Below are 25,000 nucleotides of genomic sequence, written 5' to 3'. Positions count from 1 at the left end.
AAGAGAAAGGCAACGATATCAAAACAATACCTACTGATTAATGCTTGTCTCTGTCATAATTGAAACTTATCATAAAGGAAATATGTCTAAATATGGCATCCAGACGCTGTCTTTCTAACCGACTTAACGGAAATAACCGTTTCAAAACAATCGACACAAACTAATCACAAAATTTAGCATTTCCGTTATCGTTTTTTTTCTCCATTTCATTTCCTTTTATTCTATTTATTTTTTTGTGAGAAGACAATCACTTCATTATTGACGACGCGACACCGACAAAGTTGTTAGTAACTTCACTTCTCTTTGACATGAGTGTTAAGGACCTTCACCTCATTCAGTACTAGTTCGTTTAATATCTCTTATTGCTTCATTGCCTTCGAAGTTACTCTTATGAAAATTTTAATGAATGTTAACGGCACTAATTACTATGATTAATGCCAGTACTGCCTTCAGCTGTCTTTCCTTCGATTGTTTCAGTACTGTTGGCTCTTATGAGGATGTTGTTGTTGGTAATGGTAATAGTGATCAAAATAATGATAATGATAATGATTATAATGATGATACTGCTATCATTAATGATGATATCAAGGCAGTGATGATAATGATTAGTGATTAATCATTAATGATGATGATGATGGTAATAACAATAACAACAATGATGATGATAATAATGATGGTAACAATGATAATGATAATAGTAATAATAGTAAAACATACACAGCGGAAGGGAAGAAGAAAGACATTAACTAGATGAAAGAGACAAACAGGCAAAAGAAGGAAAGAAAGAAAAAAGCAGATACAGAGAATCAAGGCAAATAACCTGGCCAATCCGTTACCAATGAATCCCAAATGGCAGACCTGGATTAGCTAATCACTCTACATGTTAATGCCGCTTGCCTTGAAGTGACTTTTGAGTTCCGTTAAGAGTGTTGGGGCTTTCGGATAATTTGAGAAGAAAAATGTAAAGAAAGAAATTAGGAAATGCCAAGGAAAAAGAAACAGAGAAGAAAAGAGGTAGGAAGAAAAGATGAGGAAAAGACGAATTGAGAAAAGAAATACAAAGAGAATGAATAGAGAAATGATAAGAAGAGGTCGATCCTGGTATTGCTATGATGTTATTGTTTAAACTGGTGATGTGCAATATTTCATATTCATTAACTGCCAGGTCATTCGCTTTGCATAACGTTTCTGTTTGTTTGATTTCTTTATCTTACAGTTCTCAGCCTTTGTCTTTGCTTGCGTGACATTTCTCTGGGCCTTGCTTGTACACCTTTTGTCTGAAACAAGGCAGTTATTTACATGTGATTGGATATATATATATACCCTGGGTATATATAAAGTAATAATACCTTGTTCTATTAATCTCTCACATACACGTACACAATTGCAAATTCACAATCACATAAACATATAAACACACACACACACACACACACACACACACACACACACTCTCTCTCTCTCTCTCTCTCATTCTCTCTCTCTCTTCCTTCTCTGCTTCTCTCGTTTATCAAGACATTCTTCTGCCTCATCTTCCCTTTCCTTTTCTTTGGTTTCTTCACATCCCGTTTCTTGTCTCATTTCTTATTCAGTGAATTTTCAATTTTCTTTCCTTTCCTTCGCCTGTCTATTTCTCTCCTTCATACTCTATATTTTTCTTATTTCATCTTTCATCAAATCCTCTGCTTCACATTCTTATCGTCACCCTCATGGTTCTTCTTATCATGATCGTATGCTTTATATTCATATTATTATCATCTTCTGATTCATATCCTCATTATCATTATTATTTGCTTCATATTCTTATCGTATTCATATTCATATATTCATCTCCTTTGCCTCTTCTTTCTTCCTTTCTAATGCCCCGCTCTTTCTTCTCCCTTTCTCCATGTCCTCTTTCATCCATTGCTCTCGTGCCTCCAACGGGGAAATTACAATAAGGTCAAACGTGACGCGTCCGGCCCGTTTATGCACACTTTTATGGTTTACTGTTTGTGATGTAATATCAAAAGTCATCGAGGCAGGGTTTTCGTATGTGTGGTTTTCTTTTTTTATTTTTTTCTTCTTTTTTTTTCTTTCGTGTGTGTGTGTTCGTTTTCGGTCTTTTGTATTTTTCTTCTCTCTCTTGAGCTCTCTTTCTCCTATCACCTCTCTCTTTTTTTCTCTCTCTCTCCTGTCAGTTTTTTGTTTGTCAGCTAGTATGTCTCGCTCGCTCAGTCTCTCTCTCTCTCTCTATATATATATATATATCTTTCTCTCTCTCTCTTCTTCTCCTTCTGTGTGCGTGATTAGACGAGATTTGGAAAGTTGCCGTTGTGATGACCCCAAAATCTGCTCTCTGTCTTACAGTCCTTCCTTCACTACCGTAAGCATTTCTTCACCACCACTTTTCCTCATATTATCAACTGTGTCTTTCAGTGTACCTCCATCGACGCTACCATTTCTGCTCACACGTTCTCCCGCATTTCTGAATCCCCTGTCAATCCAATACCGAGAATGAGGACACTTGTCAATCTGCCTCCTCCCCTCATCACCTCCCTCTGCCACCGTCCCTCTTTCTGTCTGGTCTTCCACTCACCATTCGTAAAAGAAAGGACCGTTAGCTAGATAACTTCATCCGTTTCGATGTTCTGTTTTGATTCCATCTCTCTCGTTATCATTTTTGTGTATAAATCATGATCCTTTTTTATTCATCTATTCATTATTTTTTTCCGTATCCCTTTGAGTGAGAATCGTGACATGTGTTTTGGTATTTCTTTTATGCCTTTCCTTCTTTCTCTTCTGCGGGAGACTGTGGAGAGTGTTATGAGGGCGACGCCGTCTGCGCGGTGCCAACAGCAGAGACCAATCAGGTTTTTGCACCGCCGGACACGCACACTCATTCATTGCGGGCGAGCCGATGCTACTTTCATGGTGGAGACTTTTGCCTGCTGTCTGCTGTCACCGGGAAAGGGGTACCTTGTGCTTGGTGTGGTCTCTGGATAACTGTTGAACTGGCTTTACTGCTTTGTGTTTCTGTATAATTTGATTCTTTGTTCGAAACGCCGAGAAGTTCGCCTTGATTTTTTTTTTCTGAATACGGTTTAGCTGAAGCAGAAGCATCAAGGCATTTTATAGACACTCACTGTTCAGCAGGTTTAACATGACAAAGATGCATTTCAGATCTTACCAATAAAAAAAGTTTCGTTAACCGGGCTTTTCTTGCTGGACAAACCTATCATCATTTAGAGGAGACATCTTTGTACCGAATATATATAATCTTTTAGATACCTGATGCACTCATGTCATGATAACTTTTACCCAACGAGAGTCGGCTGGGGAAAGGGGAGGGGGAGGGAGGCGAGGGGGGAGGGGGGGATGCTCGCAAGACCTGTACAGATCTTAGAGACGCGTGGAAACTCCGAGTTTAAAAGAGATCTTGCAGCCTCGTAACGAAGTCTTGTCATCATTTTGGCAGATAAATAAAATGCGACTGTCAACGCGTGTCGCAGAATCACACCTTCCTTTGCAACGTCTGTCTTCAGAACCATCAGCACAACACAGACAAAATCATAGGCCATGTACTAAAATATGGCCCCAATTTTCCGCTCAGGCAATCCCTTTGATCTTGAAAACTATTGTTACGAGATATGCACTCTCTTACAAGAGTAAGTTACGGTAGCTTCATCCAAATGACGGGGAGGTCACAGTGCATGCAATATATTCACACATTTCTGCATTTTTGATGGAATTGCACGAGGATGAGGCGGTATCTTACACTCCAGTCATCCTGTAGAATTGTTATTAATAAATCGTTATTATCATTTCATTTGCAGTGAAATTATCACTGGCATTATTCAGATCAAATTAATCCTGAGTACATTTGCCACCATTATCTTCATGATCATTTTCCCTGATATTTACACAAAACCCTTTCTTTATAAGAGGGAGCAGTTACTGTGAAAATCTTGGAGAACATGTCCCCCAGCTTTTGCAATTGCTCTCCTGAACCTGCCCTGCAACACTCGTTAGTGGGTGCGCGAGTGGGCGTTGAGGCATGTTGGGAGAGATTCTAGTGGGTATGGAAAGTGATTCTAAATGGTGTCTGATTTCGAAACATATATTATCCGACGTTGTCCACGTTTTTGTCGGAAATGTGAAGTTCCAGTTATGGTGCACGAATGATAGATGCACTTGTATATCCTTACAGCTTGTTCGTTGTATCAATATACATCTGGTTAACAATATCACCTAAGCACAAGGGAGATTACGAGTCGACCCATGACATCACAATGACCAAACACTGAACCACACTTGTTGCTATATTCACAGGTAACAATACTTTAATTAACACTGTGACCCAGAAACCAGCATATCCTTTAAGACTGCTGGGACGCAATGAAGTTATAAAGACCTTACAGCAAAAAAAAAAAAAAAAAAATGTCCTTGTAACTTATTAAAAATGATGACGGCACAGAATCAGGGGCTGACCATAGGTACTTTCTAAGTAAAAGCGTTAGTCTGCCTCGACAGATCTTCGCCATTAGCAGATATTCACCAATCATAGGCGCCTAAAAAAAGTCTCTCTAATTTGTGTGATGTTCTAATTCATGTAAAAGAAATTCCCTTTGTGAGATATAAGGTTTTGATCAAACTTATCTGTAATCATGCTTGTGTGAAGTGTATCTCGAAATAGTGGAGAATTTTATACTAAAATTAATGATGATTTGAGAAAACATTTCATGCATGGACAACATTTATTGATAAAAACAGAATGACTATTCTAACGTTGGACGTATGATCACTTACTTTCATTCGAAAAGAAAAAGGGAAAAAGACATTTTACAAAATATCTCATTCCAAGCATACATGTCTCTACTAACCATCTATATCAGTATTTACTTTACGGAACATTATATCAAGCTATCTCATCAAATCATTTACAGGTGAATAGGAACAACTTTCATTTTCCCATTTTCCAGCCATTTTGAACATTACGTACTGCCCGTATTACGACTGACCGCAGTCCCAAAACCACCGTAAAAGGGATTAAGTCTTAAGTCTCACATAAATCAAGGACGAGGAGACATATCTAGGTCAGGAGTACTTTAAGGTTGTGACGAAAAAAGGGAGGCGGGCAGAGGATACAGGGGGGAGGGGGGGCATGGGAAAGTGGTGGGGATGGGTAGTTGGCGAGGGGGAGGGGGAAAGCAGGGAGTATGTAGGGGAGAGTATGGGGAGAGGAGGGGGGGGGGGAATAAAGATAGGGACCAGAGAGGGGGAGGCGAGAGGGAAGCGAGAGGGGAAGGGAGAGGTATTCGAGAGGGGAGGGGAGAAGGAGGGAGAAGGGGATAGTAGGGATAGAGGAGAACTGGGCTGGTGGGCTCAGATAGGGAAAAGAGGGGGAGGGCAAGAGCTAGAGCTTTAAAGAGCAGAAAAAGAAGGGCAGAGGAGGGTTGAGGACGGTGAGGGTGGGGGGATGGTGGAATGACCAGGAGGCCCATCAACTCGCCAGTTGTCACGGACTCATTAAGGTCCTTTGATGAGGGCGATTTCACAATCGTTTATGGTGGTCGTCGGCTTATTTTTTTTTTTTTTTTTTTTTTTCACATGACTTTTTTCATCTCAATTTAAAGTGAATTTATTTATAAACAAATATGATGTTAAGTATACATCCATAAATGCACACCATACACACACACATATATATATATGCACTTACATGCATATACATACAAACAAACCTATACATAAAAGATAATTACCAATATGAATTTGATTATTCCTTAGTTCTTTAGATTCAATTTCAGTCTTTAGATTTAATCACATTTGAATGATCGTGAGACGATTTAGTTACTTCGATTAAGGTCGATTTGCCTCTTTGCTGAAAATCTCTTTATATGTTAGTGATGAATAGGCCGAATAGAATTGAATCATTATCATTATCATCATTATCTTCCTCAAGTGATATAATAAAGCGAGTTGTTATTGTGCATACTACACTTTTCGTTTCCAACCTAATAGCGAGGTTCACTTGGTAAGAGGAAAGGTGCGAAAAGAGGAGAGCGTGAGGAGATGACTAGACAGTCGGGTGCTTATTGGGGCATTGCAAGTCGACTACTCGGGGCATGGCGTCGCACTGGAGTTAATAGACGTCACTCTTACGTAGGTGTGTTCATAAAGGGGGACTTCTGATTCCTTTTCAAGTCAAAAAGTTGATATAAAAAATGAATCATATGAATCATATTAAAATCCTCTCTATAAGCGAGCCCTGCGAAAAGAAACAAACAAACCTATAAGGCAAAATGGAACGAAAAATGTATGCACGAGCCCCCGCTCCTGAATATCCATCAGACCAACAATGGAGTATCCAATGCCATATCTGCTCTCACTCACGTTCTGGGTCACCAGTTCCAGAAACTCCTCATAGAATCGAATACTCTCTCGGGACCTGCATCTGTTCTGGCGTCTACGGAGACTCCTGGCGTCGATTGGCCGGGGGGGGGGGGTAATTAGCTCGTAAATTAATCGTGAAACTAAGGCACAGGTCATGGAAAGCAATTACGCATTCGATTTCAGTTAGCTGTCTCTCTTGCAAGATCCCCCCCCCCCCTGAAAAAAAGCGGACCACTTCCAGCTAGCCTTGAATTATGCGGCGAAGTTTGTTCTAGAAAGGTCATGAACTGCGACTCGTTCTAAAAATGTTGTCTCTTTATGTCGTCACCGTAATATTCTTTCACGATTTGTTCTTTTTAGATTTGAAATCGGAATCAGACATTTTCTCAAACGTCCTCAATGTGGATGGCGGAGCGGAAGCAGTTTGATGTCTAGTTTCTCTCTTTTTACGGAAGAAGTGAAAATGAATTATCCACTTTCACAAATGATCTAATTATTTTAATTATTCATCGGATGACACAGCGAGCCCCCGGCCATGACACGATCTCAGCGCAACGGACTTGCAAGATGCTGGGAAGTAAGATCGAGATAAGATTCGGAAGGAAGTCTGACGTCACTGGGAGATTCTAGAATTTTCCATCCGAGCGGCTTGTTAATCCCCTTAGAAATATTATATCAGGGCAAGTTTTTATTAAGAGCCACACACACACACACACACACACACACACACACACACACACACACACACAAACATACACACACACACAAGAAAAAACAACAACAACCACACACACACCGAAACACCGCGAACCCGAACCCGAACCCGGCCAAGCGCTCCGGAGAACCAAATGCGTAGCCCAATGCAGTGCCGAGCGTGTGTCCTGGAATGACTTTCGTTTCGTAATGGCTGTGAATTCTGTTCCAAATTGTCCGAAAGAGAATGATGGCCAGAACCGCCGCGGGCAATGGCCACTCGCATGTTGAAATAAGTCCCGCGTTTTTTTTCTCGTTTTTATTTGGTTTTGCCTGCTGGATATTTGACAGAAATATATATCACGTTTGCAATAACTGGATGGCTGTTTCCCTTACCTTGTGCAAGAACGAAAGCCGCCAGAAAGAGGACCCCGACGAGCAGCCACCGGAGTCTCTGTGGAAGAAAATTAGAAATTAAGTAAATATTACATGGATTAACTACGTGGATGGAATTAACATTTGATAATGATGATAATTGTGATATCTTAATGAACTAATCATTGCTTCAGATTATCAGGTGATGTGTTTGTACAATGAAAACGGTAATATGGATAACAGAAAAATATTGGGAAAAGCAGGTCGCTTTTATATGATATCGACCATCTCATGATGATTTACTTCATCGTGAAAAAGAATATCACAATTGATAGAGAAGAAAATAATGATAATACATTTTTAAAAAATTATGACAAGATAAAACTTCACCTCAAGTAAAAGTGAGAGATCTACCTCTTTGAGCCGACAAACCAAGTAAGCTTTTCCACTCGCAGGGAAACAAGCCCCCCCCCCCCCCACACACGTCACCCGCCCCCTCCCCATCCCAACCTCACTGCCCCCCCCCCTCCTTCCCTTCCCTTCGAACCTTCCCTCGGGCGCTGCCGAAGGGGATGGAGAAACCTCGAGGCTGATGGCGGCGGTGGAGGTTATTGGCGAAACGAAGAAAAAGAGATGGAGCTGATGGAGTTGCGCGGGCGGTGGGGGGAGGGGGGGGGCTGTGGAAGGGGGAGGATGGCGGAGGAAGAGAAGGAGGAACAATTATAATGATGATAGTAGTAATGATGATAATGATGATAATAATAATGATTAAAATACGAAGGAGATGATGAGAAAGGGAAGGAAAAGGGAAAGAGGAGGAGGAAGAAGAGTAAGAAAAAGAGGAGGAGGAGGAGGAGAAAGAGGAAGAGGAGGGGGAGAAAATAAAAGAGAAGGAGAAGAGGAGGAGGTGGAGGAAGAGGACGAGGAGAAAGAAGAAGAAAAAAAAAAGAAGAGGAAGAGGAGGAGGTGGAGGAGCAAGAAAAAGAGAGGAGACACAACAGACACAAAGATAGACGACACTCAAGAGGGTACGAAGACAGTAGTTACATAGCAGAGAAGAAACACCATATGCCGTTCCACCACGTGATAATAGAGGCGAAATGACCGCCGCTCGAGACCATTTAGGTGTCGAATGAACGCGAAGATTCCCGATTAAGACCTTGGCCTTGCGACCGACTGCCTGTATCACATAATGTATGGTTAGTCCAGCCTGTAACGCTACTGATTATACAGACTTTTGTAACGAAAGTGTCACGGACGTTACGGATGAAAGTGCGCTGTTATTCGGTGAAGAAATGCGTCGTGATATTTTTTTTTGTGTCCGGCCTTGATTAATGCAACGGATTTTTGGAATATATGCAATATAGTGGCTTATGAAATCGAGATATCTCTAGGGATCTGTAGGTAAGTGTAAGATATGGCATAATAAGTGTTGGGTTCTTTATATCTTTTTTTTCTTGTAGACTAATCTAGTGTTTAGAATTCGTGTAAATTTATCTCTGATGCTACATCCTAATTCAGTGCTTAAGATAAATCTAAACCTTTCCCAGATGCTACATAATAATATTAATCACATCAGTGATGATGAATTGTAGCATCCACAATACAAAGACCATAAAAAAAAAACTATGAGAAGGCCAAAACCTTTCCCTTCCCCCATTTCTGCTCCGCCAGATCTCGCCGCCTCCGCCCCCCCCCCAAACCCCTCCCCTCTCTTGTCTCCCCGACCTTCGAAATGACCAGAAGCACTCGCCGCCCTCTCCCTCGGGGCATTGTGGAGACACTGGGGGCTATTTTTGTCTTTCTGGCGAAGCGCAAGAACCGGGCTGGACGCGAAAGCAACAGCTGCAGTGGCGTAAGTGAGAATGGTAGGGAGGAGGGAGGGAAGGAGGGGAAGGGGTGGGGGAGAGCAAGGGGAAGGGTGCACTTGGGGTAGGGGGGAGGGCAGGGGAAGGGGTGGGGGAGAGCAAGGGGAAGGGTGCAGTTGGGGTAGGGGAGTGGGGAGGGTGGAGACCCATTCAAAATCGCTCTCAAAATCGCAAAGAAAATTTTCCTCTGTTGCGGACGGGAGAGATCGTGAGTGATATTTTCTTCTGTTATTTTCCTTCTTTATCTTCCTTTCTCCTTTCCCTCTCCGCTTATTGGCGCATTCTCCTTTCACTCTCTGCATTCCTTTCTTATCCCCGAGCTCATTTCTCTCCAGTCACTCCAGAGTTCTTGCAATACTTTACTTTTCTGTCAAATTCTCCTCTTCTCCTTCCCTGTCCTCTTTCGCCTTTTCGTGACAGATTTCCCACAATATGATATCAGTATGTATATATTTATATATATATATATATATATATATATATATATATATATATATATATATATATATATATATATATATATATAATATATATATATATATATATATAACACACTCACACACACACAGATATATATATATACATACATACATATATATATATATATATATATATATATATATATACATATACATGTATATATATATACAATAAGTATATATATATATATATGTATTTATGTATTTATATATATATATATTTTTTTTTCTTCTTCAGTACATGGAAGGCACCATCCCTCTTTACCTAACTCCTTGACCCACTGTGACAGCCGCCTCCTCCCTTCCGATTCACTGTAACAACTCCTTCCCACTAAGCCTACTCTGTAACACCCTACTCCCTCTAGACTCCCTCCTCCTGGACCCACTGTTACAGCCCCCCGTCCCACCTAAATCCACTGTAACAGCCAACCCCCCCACCCCCTGCCTGACCTCTCTGTAACAGCCCCCCCCCTCCTTTCTCCCCCTTCTGGTGCCGGAAATGCCTCCCACAAAGTGCCTGCGTCCAGATAGGGCTGTTTCCTAACGCCGCTTCATACCCCGCGGCGACACCTCCGCTGACGGAACAGGGATTTTAAATGGCGTATGTAATATAAGCTCAACTGCGAATGCTTTTTCCTTTAAAAAGAAATAATTACTGGGCTTGCGCACATTTTGTGGCGACATCTTCTCTGAATCTTAATTGTTGTTGTGTAGTACTTGGCTTTTGCTATGTATGATTAACTATGATAACGCAACCCGTTGTGGAAATCTACATCTAGTACATAATAAGCAAAGTTGGGAAAATCATCGTATTTAGTGTAGCAGCAGATTTATTTGAATGTTTGAGGATTTTCACTGGTTTTCCCTGGGACATTCATTCTTTACCAGTATTTATTTCTATCTCTGTCTACACGTGACAGCTTTCTAGATGTATTGTAGCCATTATAGTTCCTTGAACTTTCTCGCGGCTAAAAGTATCAAAAAAACTTTCTCTGGACCTTCTTTAAACAAAGGCCTGGCTACTGCTTTAGAGGATGGGTTTGCGGTAGGGGGGAGGGGAGGGGAGGGGAGGGTGGGAATATGTTTCTTTGTGGCACTTTGTCTCCCGTTTTCTTTGTGTGCGTGTATGGGCGAGAGAGGAAGGGGTGGGGGTGGGGGTGGGGGTGGGGGTGATAGGAGAAACGAAAGTATTCCGAATTATAGCAGTGAAATATTAGCACGGGTTCCGACTTGACGTGGTCTCACGCTGGTTCCCGGTGTGTTGGCGCAAGACAAAGAGACGCTTAATATCCAACCTGTCAGCCATGGAGATAGAGGAGTCGACCTTCCAGTTATCGGAAATAAAAAAAATAAAAAGTTGTGCTCGCAATCGTGTGATCTTAAGTATGACGAAATCAAGGCAACGCCATGGGAAACGGTGTCGTAAATTTTACTGCAGCCATGCAAATTAGAAGGGTGATCCCATACCACCCTTAGCTCCTTGAGATTGGCTAATCTTCCTGATAGAACCATTGCCATATCCGGTAATAATCGCTTAATGGCCGCCCTGAGACTCACGCAATGCATGTTGTCAACTGAAGTTCCGTTAAACGAGGTCCTAATTGGAGTCTTAGATTAGCTTGGTTATTAAGGTTATCAAGTATTGAGGGACTGTTTTTTCTCTCTTTCTTTGTCTTTGGTTATCTGTCTGACTCTCTCTCTCTCTCTCTTTATTCTAAAAAAATGTATTTGTGACAAGATATAAAATATAACTAACGTTAAGAGACAAATATACGTAAGCAACATTTCATAACACGGAGATATGTCTCCTTCACCTATATCCATCTTAACCCTACGCCCATTCCAACGCCCATTCCTCGCCAGATCCCTTTGCACACCCAAGTGGACGTATCGGCGACTTTCTGCAAACAAGAAAATCAGAAATTCAGAAACCGCAGTAAGAAGGAAGGCTTTTGATACGATTGCTCTGAGCGACGGCTGTGTGATGGATGGTCGGATAAGTTCATACGAAGCGATACGTGTTTCACCTCACCGGTTCACCTCGATGTTTCAGTTTGATTGTTTCACCTTAGTGATTCATCTTCGTGTTGTGCTTTAGTGTTTCAACTTGATGTTTCACCCCGGTGTTTCCCCTCATGTTTCCCCTCATGTTTCACCTCGCCCTCAGATTTCACGCTCTGTCGATAGCGGGCTACATTGCCTTACCATTTCCTGTGAGGTGGATCCCGATGATGACGTAATTCCCAACCAACTTTCGCTCGACTCCCCTTGTTTACCATAGAATCCACTCCCTTCTCTTTCTTGAACACATAATCATATGCACACACACACACACACACACACACACACACACACACACACACACTCAAACACACACACACACGAACACATATAGATGTCATCAAAACTATAACAGGACACAAGGTGCACAACCATTAACCATTTGTCGCTATGAATTCTAACCGAAGAAAACAAAAGGCAATAAAAATTCAGATCACATACCGCCAATTATGAGAATCAGAGGAGGATAATCCCGAAAGCAAACAACTCATAAAATAGCTTTCGAAATGCGTGAGCACACATTATGCAAATCCGCCATCGTCTGGAGAAAGTCTGGCGTGAAGACTTGTTGGGAAGAAGAAGGATTCGGTCGGAGGACATCCGGGCCGCCTCGAGGAAACGGACCTTCTTACGCTCTGTGTCGTCTCCTTTGATTTCGTGTGCGTGTGAATATATATGTGTGTATATATATATATATATATATATATATATATATATATATATATATATATATATATGTGTGTGTGTGTGTGTGTGTGTGTGTGTGTGTGTGTGTGTATGTGTGTATGTGTGTTTGTGTGTGTGTGTGTGTGTGTGTGTGTGTATATATATGTATTTACACACACACACACACACACACACACACACACACACACACACACACACACACACACACACACAGACAGAGATTTGTATACATATACATATATACATATACACAAACACAGTCCGAAACACACAAACATACACTCACACAAACAAACACACACACACACATTGCGCGTATGTATGCTCATGTCTGTCCGTGTTTTATGTGAATGTGTTCAAACATGTGTTTCGAAACCCATGATGTAGATGCTCTCGAACACAACAGCATAAGGAACCTCAGCGTCTTCGAAACAGAAGCTTGGGTAAATGTTGGGAATCCCTCTCGCCGCCCCCCCCCCCCGCGTCCTGGCAACCGCGAGGACAATCAGCTCCATTAATCGGGCTGCACTAATGGAGACCTTTGGCCGACCAAGGAGATCAGTCATCGGTCATTAGCCGCGTCAGGTGAACCGAGTCTGTTCTCCTTTCCTCTCTTCTATCTTCGACCCTCTCCTCTTCCCTTCTTCCGTCTGCTCTTGTCTTCACACTTGTCCATTCTTCATCATCCTTCTGGTTCCCTCGCCCTCCTCCTATACCCAATTTCTCTTCTCTTTCTCTCTCTACTTTAGCTTTTCCTGGTCTCTTTCTCTCACTCTTTCTTCTTTCTTCCCACTTTTCTTACTATCTCGCTCTTGAAATTGTCTTCTGCGTGTGTGTGTGTATGTGTTTCTGAAGCGTGACGGCTGCATTGTTCGTACTATTTTCTTCATGTGTTTTTTAGTCTTGTTGTTTTTACATGCCTTCTTTCGTTTACTGTTTTCTTAGCTCGTTTCTCATGTCTCTTTCTTTCTTTTCTCTAGCAGGTGCATCGACCAAAGAATAATGTTTTTTTAGCGGAACATAAATCAACACTTAAATTAATTCAGACTTTTTTTTTACTTCTTTTATTTCTTTCAGATTTCGTTTTTCCTTCTTTTCATAAAATATAGATATAAACCTCGTAAAAGAATTCTCTCTTCGGGCGGGCGTACCCACTTTCCTGCGGTCGTTCGCAGACCCGCAGTGCGCTCGCAATAATAAATCTTTTTTTGCCTTCTTTAGCTTCCTTTGACAACGATTTCTTTTCAAATAAGTTGTTCGTTTTATAGCCGTCTATTTGACGAAATAGTCTTTTTATGCTATATATTGTTAGTATATATAATCTCACGCTTTCTTCTCAGATGGAATGAAGTATTCCTAAGTTCTTTGACTTTTGCGAATTTATTTATGTGGTTTCGTTGTCTTGTCTATGAACTGGAGTTCTAAATCCGTATTTAGGCAGACTATTTATAACATAACGGTTCTTACACAACTTGACTCTGGTGTGGAATCTGTAACCTGATATTCACCCTCCTTAAGCAACCAGTTAGTGATGGTGACCTGATTTGCCAACGTTGTGCTCACCCGTCAGAACTGTATGTCATTTATGTCAGTTAATCATGTAGGTCGTTAGGCTCACTCGAACGACCCGAAGAGAAACAGTCGTGAATAGGGACGACCGGCAGTGACTAGCCAGATCTTCTATCACTGTGTTTTACGTAACATTGTGGGTTTGGACACCTCTTCAAGGTTCTCTTTTTATGACATAAGTGATTCCGAAATTTCTGTTTTCGATTTCGACTCTCGAGCGGAAATGGTGTCTTGATCATGTTGTTTTAGCCTCGTTTGCGACTCGAAAGAAAGTTTTGCGTGTAGAGATAAGAGCGCAGAGCATAAAGTCCGGAATCATCGCGAGATAAGGAGGCGGGTCGCGGTGTCGGCAAGCACTTGTCGCGATCGAGGCGAGAAAGTGGCGCCAAAGTACTACGTTGGACGAGAGAGAGTTTATTCCCCGTCACGTGACACGAGCGGATGTGTCGAGGTCACCGCCTGGGCCTTGTTACGGGGCGTGGTCAGCTGGTCGCGCTGCTGGTCACTCCTCGCTGGGTAACTTTCGCCTCTCCTCTTTTTTTTCTTCCTTTCTAAGCCTCATCCTCTTCATTTTTTTTTTACTTAATCATCTCCTGTTTTCGTATCTTTACTTATTTCATATATTTATTCAATCACTTCTTAAACTTACCAATCTAATCTTATTTATTCTTTCTTACCGTAAATACTTTCAATTTTATTTTACCCTTTTCCAATACATTATCTCTCCCCCTTCGAATCACCCTTGCCCCCCTTCTACAAAAAAAACCCTTCTCCCCTTACGCTTTCTGTCCCTCTTTTCTTCCCCACTCTTCCACATTCGCTTCACCTTCTTTCAAGAAGCGGGAAACACCCCAAAGAAAGTTGCAGTCTGACCCTGCCTCGCACCATCACCTCCGCCCCGAGAAAGCGTGCACAGATCACTGCTTGATATCTTTACTTGCCCGTTCGACGCTCTTAAAAATACCAATTCGATATCCGAGGCATATATTCATCTGTCGATTGATTGTGTCCGCTGTAGATTTTCTCACTGTGTGTTTTCCTTTCTTTGGTTCTCTTTCTCTCTCTCTCTTTATCTATCTATCTATTTCTCTTTCTCTCTTTCTCTCTCTTTCTCTCTCTCTCTCTCTCTCTCTCTCTCTCTCTCTCTCTCTCTCTCTCTCTCTCTCTCTCTCTCTCTCTCTCTCTCTCTCTCTCTCTCTTTCTCTCTCTCTCTCCCTCCCTCCCTCTCTCTCTTTCTCTCTCTCTCTCTCTCTCTCTCTCTCTCTCTCTCTCTCTCTCTTTCTCTCTCTCTCTTTCTCTCTCATTTTGGGTTTCAAAGGTATAAATTGGCCAAGCTTTCAAAATGACTTAACAGAGTTCTACATCGGCGACTCTTGAGATTCATGGTTTCCGGTGATAAATTTAAACAGGTGAATGATCTACCGCAGTTTTATCTCATTTAGAAATTATATTCAATCTTCTGAATAATGACAATGATATAAAAAGCTATGCGACAGAAAGGCAATTGAATTTATATCACTAAATCGTTTGTATGTTTGCTGACTATAGTATTTTTGATTTTCCCTTTCTCTCTCTCTCTCTTTTACTCTCTCTCTCTCTCTATCTATCTATCTATATTTCTCTCTTTTATCTAAATCTACCAGAATTGTGATTCGTTATAGTATATTTCTCACTTTCACTTCCCCATCGCTATGGGCGTGGCTACCAGCAGGGACGACGAATTTCCTGTTTTTTGTCAAGACTGGACAGTAATAGCGGTATTCTGAAGGAAACCCAACCGTCTCTATTATGCAATTTTATTTTTGTCCTTGGTGTATGTCTCTGATGAGTTTACAGGAGTAGAATTGCATTGTTTTTTTTTCCTTTTAGAGGTGCAACACTAAGCTCTAGCGCTCAAGGCTATGTCAGTGTGGCTTTGTCTTGTGACTACGATGAGAGATCGGGCAGTAGTTTTGTCAATATAAGGTATATAAAGTCTAGCTTTACATAAGGAAGAAAAAGTCTTGCTTTATATGATTTTTTTGTCCTTCCGATAGATATTCAATATATCTAATTAGTATTAAGGCTAAGAGACGCTCTTATGATGCTATAATGATTATATCTTTACCAGACTTGCGTTTCCATAGTATATTTTCCTTTATAAACGAATGAATTACCGTAATATGAACAAAGAACTATAAGCCAGGGAAGGCAACGGGGCTTTCTCGTTGCTATCTGTGAGATCAAACTCAAAGGAACACTAAGAAAGTGCGGGAAAAAAAGGCATTTACTACTACTTTTTTCGATATGCAAATCAATGACTACAATATCTCGCTGATGTGTTTCTTGCAATACCTCTCTTTTTAAGCACACATTTAGAAGATATCAGTGAATGCACTGATCATCATGTTGCAACACCGCGTCTGTAGATCAGTATACATTTTCGGCCACGTGATGGGTATGTGGCAATGCAACACACGCGAAGTACTGTGAATACATGGGAGAAAGGTCGAGTTACCTACGGTGTTTATGTCTGAGGGAATATCTGCATGTGTGTACCTTTCCTTTTTTGGCGTTTGTTTATCCATAAGTATGTAAATAATTTATCCCTATGAAGAAAAAAAAATAAATACGTACATTTGTGAGCATATACCCTCAGTTATTACAGCTCTTAAGGATAATTAATTTCCTTGTTTTTTTCATTCTAATATTTAAATAGACACGAACAGTGCTTGAATTACATACGATGATGCAGAGGAACCTTCGCCATAATTGCTAGTAATATCTTCCTGGTTAACGAAGAGATAGAAGGAGTGGTTTCAGAAGGGAAGGAAAAGAAGGTTGAAATATGCTAATTAGATGGGGGGGGGGGTACTGGGGTAAAGGGAAAGGGAAGGATGAAGGGGCAGAGTAAGGTAACGTAAATGAAGGGAGAAAGGGAAATGAATTTAGGAAAAAGGAAAGGAAGAAAAAGGGAATATAAGGTATAGAGGATAATGTGCCGAGCATAGAGGAAAGAAAACAAGAAGCTATTGCGATAAATATTCCTTTTTTTCAAGCAGATACATTGAACACATCCCGTCCATCCCAAATTAAAACCTAAGATATAGTCCTTTCATAATCCAGTAAACAACCCCATCCAAACAATAACAACAACAACAACACGCAACGAGACACTTCTACTTGGCAACTAAACGGCTGAGTAATTTGCAATGCAGAATGTTGCGAAAGTTGTACGCGTACGCAGTTAACTGTGGATGGGTAGCGGAGAGGACTTCCTAACGCCCATAATGTGGAGGTTGGGGGCGAGGTGAAGGCCATGGCGATGCGGTGGGCGGGAGGTTGGTGTTGGGGGCCGGGGGTGGGGGTAAAGGGGAGATGGAGGGGTGTAAGAGGAGGAATGTGGAGGGAGGAGGGGAGGTAAAAGTGGAGGTGGAGGCATCGTGGAGAGGTAGAGTGTAGAAGTAGAAGTGTAGGGGTAGTGGAGAGGTGGTGGAAAGGCGGAGTGGTAAAGAAGTGGAAAATTAGGGCTAAGGCAGAGTGGAAGAGATGGTGGTTGAAAGGTGGGGGGGGGGGGGGAGAAATTTAAGTGGATTAGTGGAAGGGTAGGAATAGAAGTGTTAGGGTAGTGGGGAGGTGGAGGGATAGAGAAGAGTTGGGGTGTGGGGTTGAGGGAATGGGGTTGAGTATAAGGTTGCGGAGGGTAATAGAGGGAATGTGATCGTATGGTGTTAGCTGTAAGTAGAAACGAGTGAATGCAAATTTTCATAGCTTCCTTCTAGTGTGTGTTGTGGCTTTGATCATGTAAGTGTGATGTGGGTTTGTGTAAGTATGTGTTTGGATGTGTGCGAGCATGAGATTGTGTATAAGTGTATTCATGCCTGCATATACGTCTATGCCTACGAAGGTATAAGTGTATGTTTGGAGTGATCCTTGACTTTCCAGACGCCTTTTTTGCTTCTCGACTCTGCACATTATAATTCTATTTCCTGTGGGTCACAAAGTCCATGTGACCGTCGCACCGCCATGTGCTATTAAGATAATAACAGCACCTGTCTGTGTGACATGATAATGAGTTGGTCTTTGTTTTGACTAGTGCTTTATTTTCCACGCAAAAAATATATATATACACACTAATCACTAGAGAACCGATAATTGCCTCGATAAGTATAATAAACGTTGCCTCCTATTACGTCACCTCGCTCGATGACTCAGAACTGGCACCGGAATCGGGCTCGGGCGCCAGGTAGCAGGAGGTGCCAGGGCAAGGCGACGGTCGAGGCGCGCAAGAACTGGATTCCAAGTGCCATTTCCTCTCCAGAGCTCGCGTGACCTCCTCGCTTCCTGAGTGCCGACGCCGCAGACACGCGACTCTTGTGTGTTTGGCACTTTCTAATTTCGGAGGGAGAGAGAGAGAGAGAGAGAGAGAGAGAGAGAGAGAGAGAGAGAGAGAGAGAGAGAGAGAGAGAGAGAGAGAGAGAGAGAGAGAGAGAGAGAGAGAGAGAGAGAGAGAGAGAGAGAAAGAGAGAGAGAGAGAGAGAGAGAAGGTGGGAGGTAGAGAGAGAGAGAGAGAGGGTGGGAGGTAGAGAGAGAGAGAGAGAGAGATAGAAAGTTAGACAAAGAAGAAAGAGAGAAAGAAATAGAAAGTTGGACAAAGAGAGAAAGAGAGATAAGCAAAGGCAGAGAGAAAAAACAGAGAGATCCAGCAACACGCCACTTCGCTTTTCACGCTCAAATCGAAGACTTGTCAACAAACAGAACATATTGACACTTCTCGTCTCGTCGCACGGAAACAAACTCTGGGCCTTCGTTCCTCCTGATATTGTTACACCCGGAAGCAATCGTGTATCCGTACGTGCGCGTGTATGTACGTATATCAGCGTGTTATGTACATCTAGAGTGCGAAGGGTAGAAGGGCGTGAGAATCCGGCCTTCGCGATGCCTCGGGCTCATCTATAGAGATCCTTTCGTTGGCTTTAGGGAGTCGTAACGAAGGAGGAAAGGAGAAAGGGATGTGTGTGTGGTGGGGGGGGGGGGGGCGGGGGGCGGAGGGATAGGATTCTAGGTGAAAGGGATAGAATGAAGGGGAAAGGAAAAGGGATGGATAGGGTGGAAGGGTGGGTGGGGGTGGGTGGGAGGAGAGTGTTATGGCTATGAAACACGAGAGCGGATTTTTTTTAGGGAAATGCATGAATATTCCTGCAGGAGGTTTGAGAGATAGAAAGAAAGAAAGAAAGAAAAAAAAAGAACTAATAAGTCTGATTGCATTTAAGAACAATTCATACAAGAAAATCTAGCGACATGTTAATGGGAATACGTATACCTGCTTTGTGTAAATGCATTTGTCATTTTGGGAAACTGCAACGTGATGACTCATGAAAAACAAAAACAAAAAAACTCCTCGTGTCCGGCATCGAATGTCACTGTTCAGACGTCGCAAAAATAGGAATTGTTTGTTGTTCTTGTTCTGTGAAACATGTGCTATTGTTGCAATTTCTTGACTGTGTGTTTTGAGGAACAATGCATAATAAGATCTATTGCCTGAACCCATTGTATCAATTTCATTTCTTCCGTATTCCCGCTGCTCTTCTTGCTCTCTCTCTCATATATTTTACATACTTACAACTTACATACACACATACACATAGATATGTATATGTATACACACACACACACACACACACACATATATATATACACATACAAACACACACACACATTTATATTTATATTTATATATCAATATCTATATCTATATCTATATATACGTACACACATATATGTACATACATACATATATACATACATACATATATACATACATACATATATATATGTATATATATATATATATATATATATATATATATATATATATATATACACATACAAACACACACACACATTTATATTTATATTTATATATCAATATCTATATCTATATCTATATGTTTATTATATATACACACACAAGAGAGAGAGGTACATACAACATACACACACTTCTCCTTCTCCTTTGTCTCTACTCTCTCACTCCTCACAACATTCCCGCCAGCCGAGTAGCGCAACCAAGCCTCGAAAGGAACACCAGGCATGAAAAGTGGGACGTGTTTTTTTAAACAAATCTAGTCTCGTCTTAAAAGATTAAAGCCACTGCGAAGGTTAAGTAAATGTTTATATATCTTTTTATTGTATTCCTATCAAAATCATTACGATGAACATATACCAAAAATAACAATCATCTTCATTATCTTTGATTGCATCATCATATTCTCGCCTAAGAACACGTATGTTGTCAGTGGTGTCAGTCAAGTAAACCACAGACTCGTCGGCTCGGAGTCGAGAGAAGTGTTGACACAAGCGTGGGATGTTCCGTGTTCTTGTCCCTCGTGGAAGTATTTGCGTAGAGAGGGAAGGGGAGAGGAGAGGGGGGAGGGGAGACGGGGGTAGGAGGGGGAGAAGAAGGGAGGAGGGTAGGGAGACGTGAGGGGAAAAAGGAGGGGGAGAAGGGGAAAGAAGGGGGAAGGGGAATGGATGAGGGAAGGGGAAAGAAAGGGGGAGAGTAAAGGTGGATGGGGGGGGGGATGGGAGAGAAAGGTGGAAGGAAAGGGGAGAAATGAGAGAAGAGGATGAAGGAGAAGGAAGGAGCAGAGAGAGAAGAGAGAAGAGCGTAGAAGGAAAGGGAATACAAGGAAGGAATTGGGGATGAAAAAAAAAAAAAAAAAATGGAAGAAGAAGGAAGAAAGGGGAGAAGAGGGAGGGAATGGTAGAGTGGTGAAGGAAGGGAAGTATAAGGATGAGGGAAGGAAGACATGCAAGACTTGGCGCCGGAGGTCCACGTGTGTCCTTCACTCCAGCATCCTACCAGGAAGATCCTTTCGGTCGGGATCTCCTGGAGACGGGAGGGAGGGAGGGGGGGCGAAGAGAGAGAAGGAAAGGAAGGAGAATGCGAGAAGAAACGAATGAGCGAGCAAGCAAGTGAGATACAAAAAGAGAGAGAAAGAGCTAAAGAGAAAGATAGAGAGAAGGGAGGGGAGGGGGGCAAATATTAGATAGATAGATGTATAGATGGATATATAGGTAGATAGATAGATTGATTGAATGAGAGAGAGAGAGAGAGAGAGAGAGAGAGAGAGAGAGAGAGAGAGAGAGAGAGAGAGAGAGAGAGAGAGAGAGAGAGAGAGAGAGAGAGAGAGAGAGAGAAGCAGTAAAGCAGAGAAAGAGGATAAACAAAAAAGGTGCCTGGGAACTAAGCGAATGTATTGAACACGGACAAGATGGTCAATTCTCTTTCCTGATATAAACAGCCATGAGTATTCGCCATGATTAAATGTCAATAAACTAAATAGTCATCAGCACGTATATAGCCAAAAGATACTTCCAGTGTCAATATACACAGCTGCTTAAAAAAAGGGAAGAGAGTGAAAGAGCCTACACTTTGGCCACGTCAAACCAGGTATTTCATTCCTAGCCCCCCTTCCCTCCCTCCCTCCCTCCCTCCCTCCACTCTACCCTGGACACTCCTTCCATCTTCACCAGTCTCCATCGGCACCTTTACATCCCCCCCCCTCCTCGCTCTTCACCCCTTAATCTCCCCCCCCCCCCAAGCGCCATAACAGGTCCCACGTAACCTGCGTCTGAGCAACAGGTCCCCAGGAGTGGTGTTGGCGGGGCGCGCTTCGACCTGCACTCTCACTCTCACTCTCATTAGACCTTTCCCTCACTCTGCTGACCCATCTTGTGAGGCGCACACACACACACACACACACGCGAGCGAATACACTTGCCCAGATACACTCATATACGTGGGTGTATACATACATACCTATCAGACACTCATTCGTCTATGTAAATGGAAGAAAGGGAAAGATATCTCTTACATTTTACAAAACTGTCTTAGAGACGGGTGTGCCGTGTGTATGTCCGGTCAGAGTGGCGTGAGGCAGCAAAGCAAGGAGGGGAGGGGAGGGAGAGACAGGGAGGAGGGGAGGGGGAGGAAAGGAGGAGGGGAGGGGAGGAGAAGCAGGGAGGAGGCAAGGAGGAGAGGAGGGGAGGGGAGGGAGAGGCAGGAAGGAAGGTGCACGGGTAGGGGAAGAGGGGGGACGAAGGGTGGGAGAGGGGTGAGGGGATGGAAGAGGGAGGAGGAGGAGGAGGAGGAGGAGGAGGAAGGAGGCGATCTAACAGCCGATGTGCGTGTCCTTGGGTCGACGTCGCCTGGAGAAGTACTCTCACTTTCCGTGGCGGTGGTTGTGTGGTGGTGCTGTCATGTCGGGTTGCCGTTTCCGTTGAATATGACACCTTAAAAAAAATCATGTTTGTTGCTCCTGTCATGCTAGAGTGCACCTGCTGTGAAAGTTGGCTGCTTTTCTCTCTCTCTCTCTCTCTCTCTCTCTCTCTCTCTCTGTCTGTCTTTCTGGTGCAGCTTCTAAACAAGGTATAAAGCAGCTGAAACATATATCTTCGTTATCTCCAGTCAGTTTACACCCACAGGGCATTATGTTGCATAGTGATCAGCTTGTTTATTTTCATTTGATTCATTAACATTACCTTTTTCGCAGTACACACTTTTTATGTGGCTGTGAGTCGTACGATTTAACATATAAACCTTAAATCGTGATGTTTTCTGTTTGTATTCATGAATCTATTAGTAAAGGAGGTGTAGGTAGATAGGTAGATGCACAGGTGGCGATAAGATAGGGAGTTGCAAGGTTTGCAAGATTGAAAGCTTGAAGGAAAAGGTACGGAGATGAAGATTTGGGAGGAGATAAGGCAGGAGAGAGGGCGAGGGAGATTGTTTATGATGTGATGGGTTCAGTAATAGTCAGGAGGAATGCCGTCAGTGGCTGCATGAGGCGAATTAAAAACTAAATTTGCATATATATATATATATATATATATATATATATATATATATATATATATATATATATATATATATACTTAAAAAGTAGTGAAGAGAATGACCTCTCCTTGTATTGTTTTTGTTGCATAAAACAACAACAAAAAGGTTGGGCCCTGATGATTTTCTAACCAAGTGGAATGAATCCTCCACTCTTTAGAAAGGAGGTTACCCGAAAGCACATCCACTGAGGGATTCTTATCTCAGAGGCTCCCCAAAAAGAATTTCCCGGAGCCCCATAGGAACGCTGCTTCGTGTATTCAAGGATAACGCCTTAATTTAGGCACACCCACCTAAGTAAGCCCTGAGAAGGATGCGAATGAGATGGGGGGAGGGGGCGGGCAGAACGTGAGAGGAGAGAGAGAGAGAGAGAGAGAGAGAGAGAGAGAGAGAGAGAGAGAGAGAGAGAGAGAGAGAGAGAGAGAGAGAGAGAAAGAGATCAATAGAAAAAGAGAAAGAGAGAGAGCAATAGAAAGAGAGAGAAAGAGAGAGAGCAATAGAGAGAGAGAGCAATAGAGAAAGAGAGAGACAGGGAGAGAGAGAGAGAGAGAGAGAGAGAGAGAGAGAGAGAGAGAGAGAGAGAGAGAGAGAGAGAGAGAGAGAGAGAGAGAGAGAGAGAGAAAGAAAAAGATAGCAATAGAGAAAGAGAAAGAACAAGAGACGTACGAAAAGATACTAAAAAGCTATCCATTCCCATCCAGGTGTTTGTGTAAAGATGACATAACCACCAGGTAACAGGGCTCAAGAGACAGGCAAAGAGACATGCTGGTTCTAGTGACAGGAACCAGTTTTTCGCCTTTTTTTTGTGACTGTACTCTCTGAGCAGCCGGTTCCTTGTGTTATTTCACCATGTATAATATAATTGTTCAGTTCTGTTCGCAGCTGGAATGTTGCTTCGTCGCCTCTCGTTTATGCTGGCTTATTTAGACGTGTTGGCTTATGCTGGCGGGAATATTCAGAGCTGCGGTTGTCATTAGCGTTTGGAGGAGCGGTGTTTGTGTTTCCAGTCAGGACTGGTGCTGGGGTTACTTTCATGATCGTTTTTATTGATTTTATTGATGTTGTTATTGTTATTAGTATCATTATTATTATCATTGTCATTATTATCATTACTCTTATTATCATCAATATTATTTTCATAATCATCATTATTATTATCATTATTATTATCATTATTATTGTTATTACTATTATTATTATCATTATCATTATTATTATCATGATTATCATCATCATTACTATTATTACTGTTGTTGATGGTTTTGTTTTTGTTGTTATTACTATTATCATCTTTATTGTAAAAAAGGACAAGAAAGATAATGATAATGATGATAATAATGATAATGATAATAGTGATACTGCTCTTGATAACAGGAGGGACTTCCATCCACTAATATCTCACAGAACCGCCGCATAAGGGTGACCGCTTTGCCAATGTTTCCATCATGTAAACCACACAGATATTTCTATGCGATTTGTCCTTTTCTCGTCTTTATTAAAGGATGAGAGATGAGAGAATGATGATGCAGATTTTGTTATCTCTATCATGATAAGCTGTTGATATCTGTTTTGCTACTATTGTCTACATCATTATTTTTCAGCATTATCATCATTATTTTTCAACATTATCATCATTATTTTTCAATATTCTTATCATTATTATTGTTATTGGTAGCCCTAGTAACATTTGTATTACTGTCCTTATCATTATTTACACTGGTGTTAACAACGAGATAACATCACCTTCACTATCATCATACATCATCCTAATCCATATCATTATCACCATTTCCATCCCTATCAACATAACTCCTATCATTCCTACCAATATCGAGTGATTCAGATAATTTTTTTCTTCAGAATGACCAATCCGACAGCGGGACCGAAAGTGAAGGGGGGTAATCGCAGCCCCGTGATTGGCCCATTGCTTAGCCAATCGTCCGGATTCGAAAGACACATACGATGATTATAGTGTTGATGTTGAGCTGGTTGGTTGGACGCGCCGCTGCGACTGT

The 25,000-nt window shown here is 42.0% G+C and overlaps 1 protein-coding gene across 1 annotated transcript in view; it reads right to left on the bottom strand.

Annotated features, from left to right (window-relative positions):
• Cht7 (chitinase 7) overlaps positions 1-25,000 on the bottom strand; it is a 104,036-nt gene that overhangs the window by 27,601 nt on the left and 51,435 nt on the right. Inside the window, exon 2 of the mRNA XM_086551119.1 lies at positions 7,465-7,522. Coding sequence (XP_086407245.1) covers positions 7,465-7,522 — 58 coding nt within the window. The remainder of the gene's footprint in view (positions 1-7,464; positions 7,523-25,000) is intronic.

This window comes from Penaeus japonicus, unplaced genomic scaffold, assembly GCF_977035675.1.
Source record: "Penaeus japonicus unplaced genomic scaffold, GWHDUDI00000001_assembly GWHDUDI00000024, whole genome shotgun sequence".
Classification (NCBI taxonomy): Eukaryota; Metazoa; Arthropoda; class Malacostraca; order Decapoda; family Penaeidae; genus Penaeus; species Penaeus japonicus.
The sequence above is the reverse complement of the archived record's forward strand: the minus strand, read 5'-3'. Positions and strand labels throughout refer to the sequence as shown.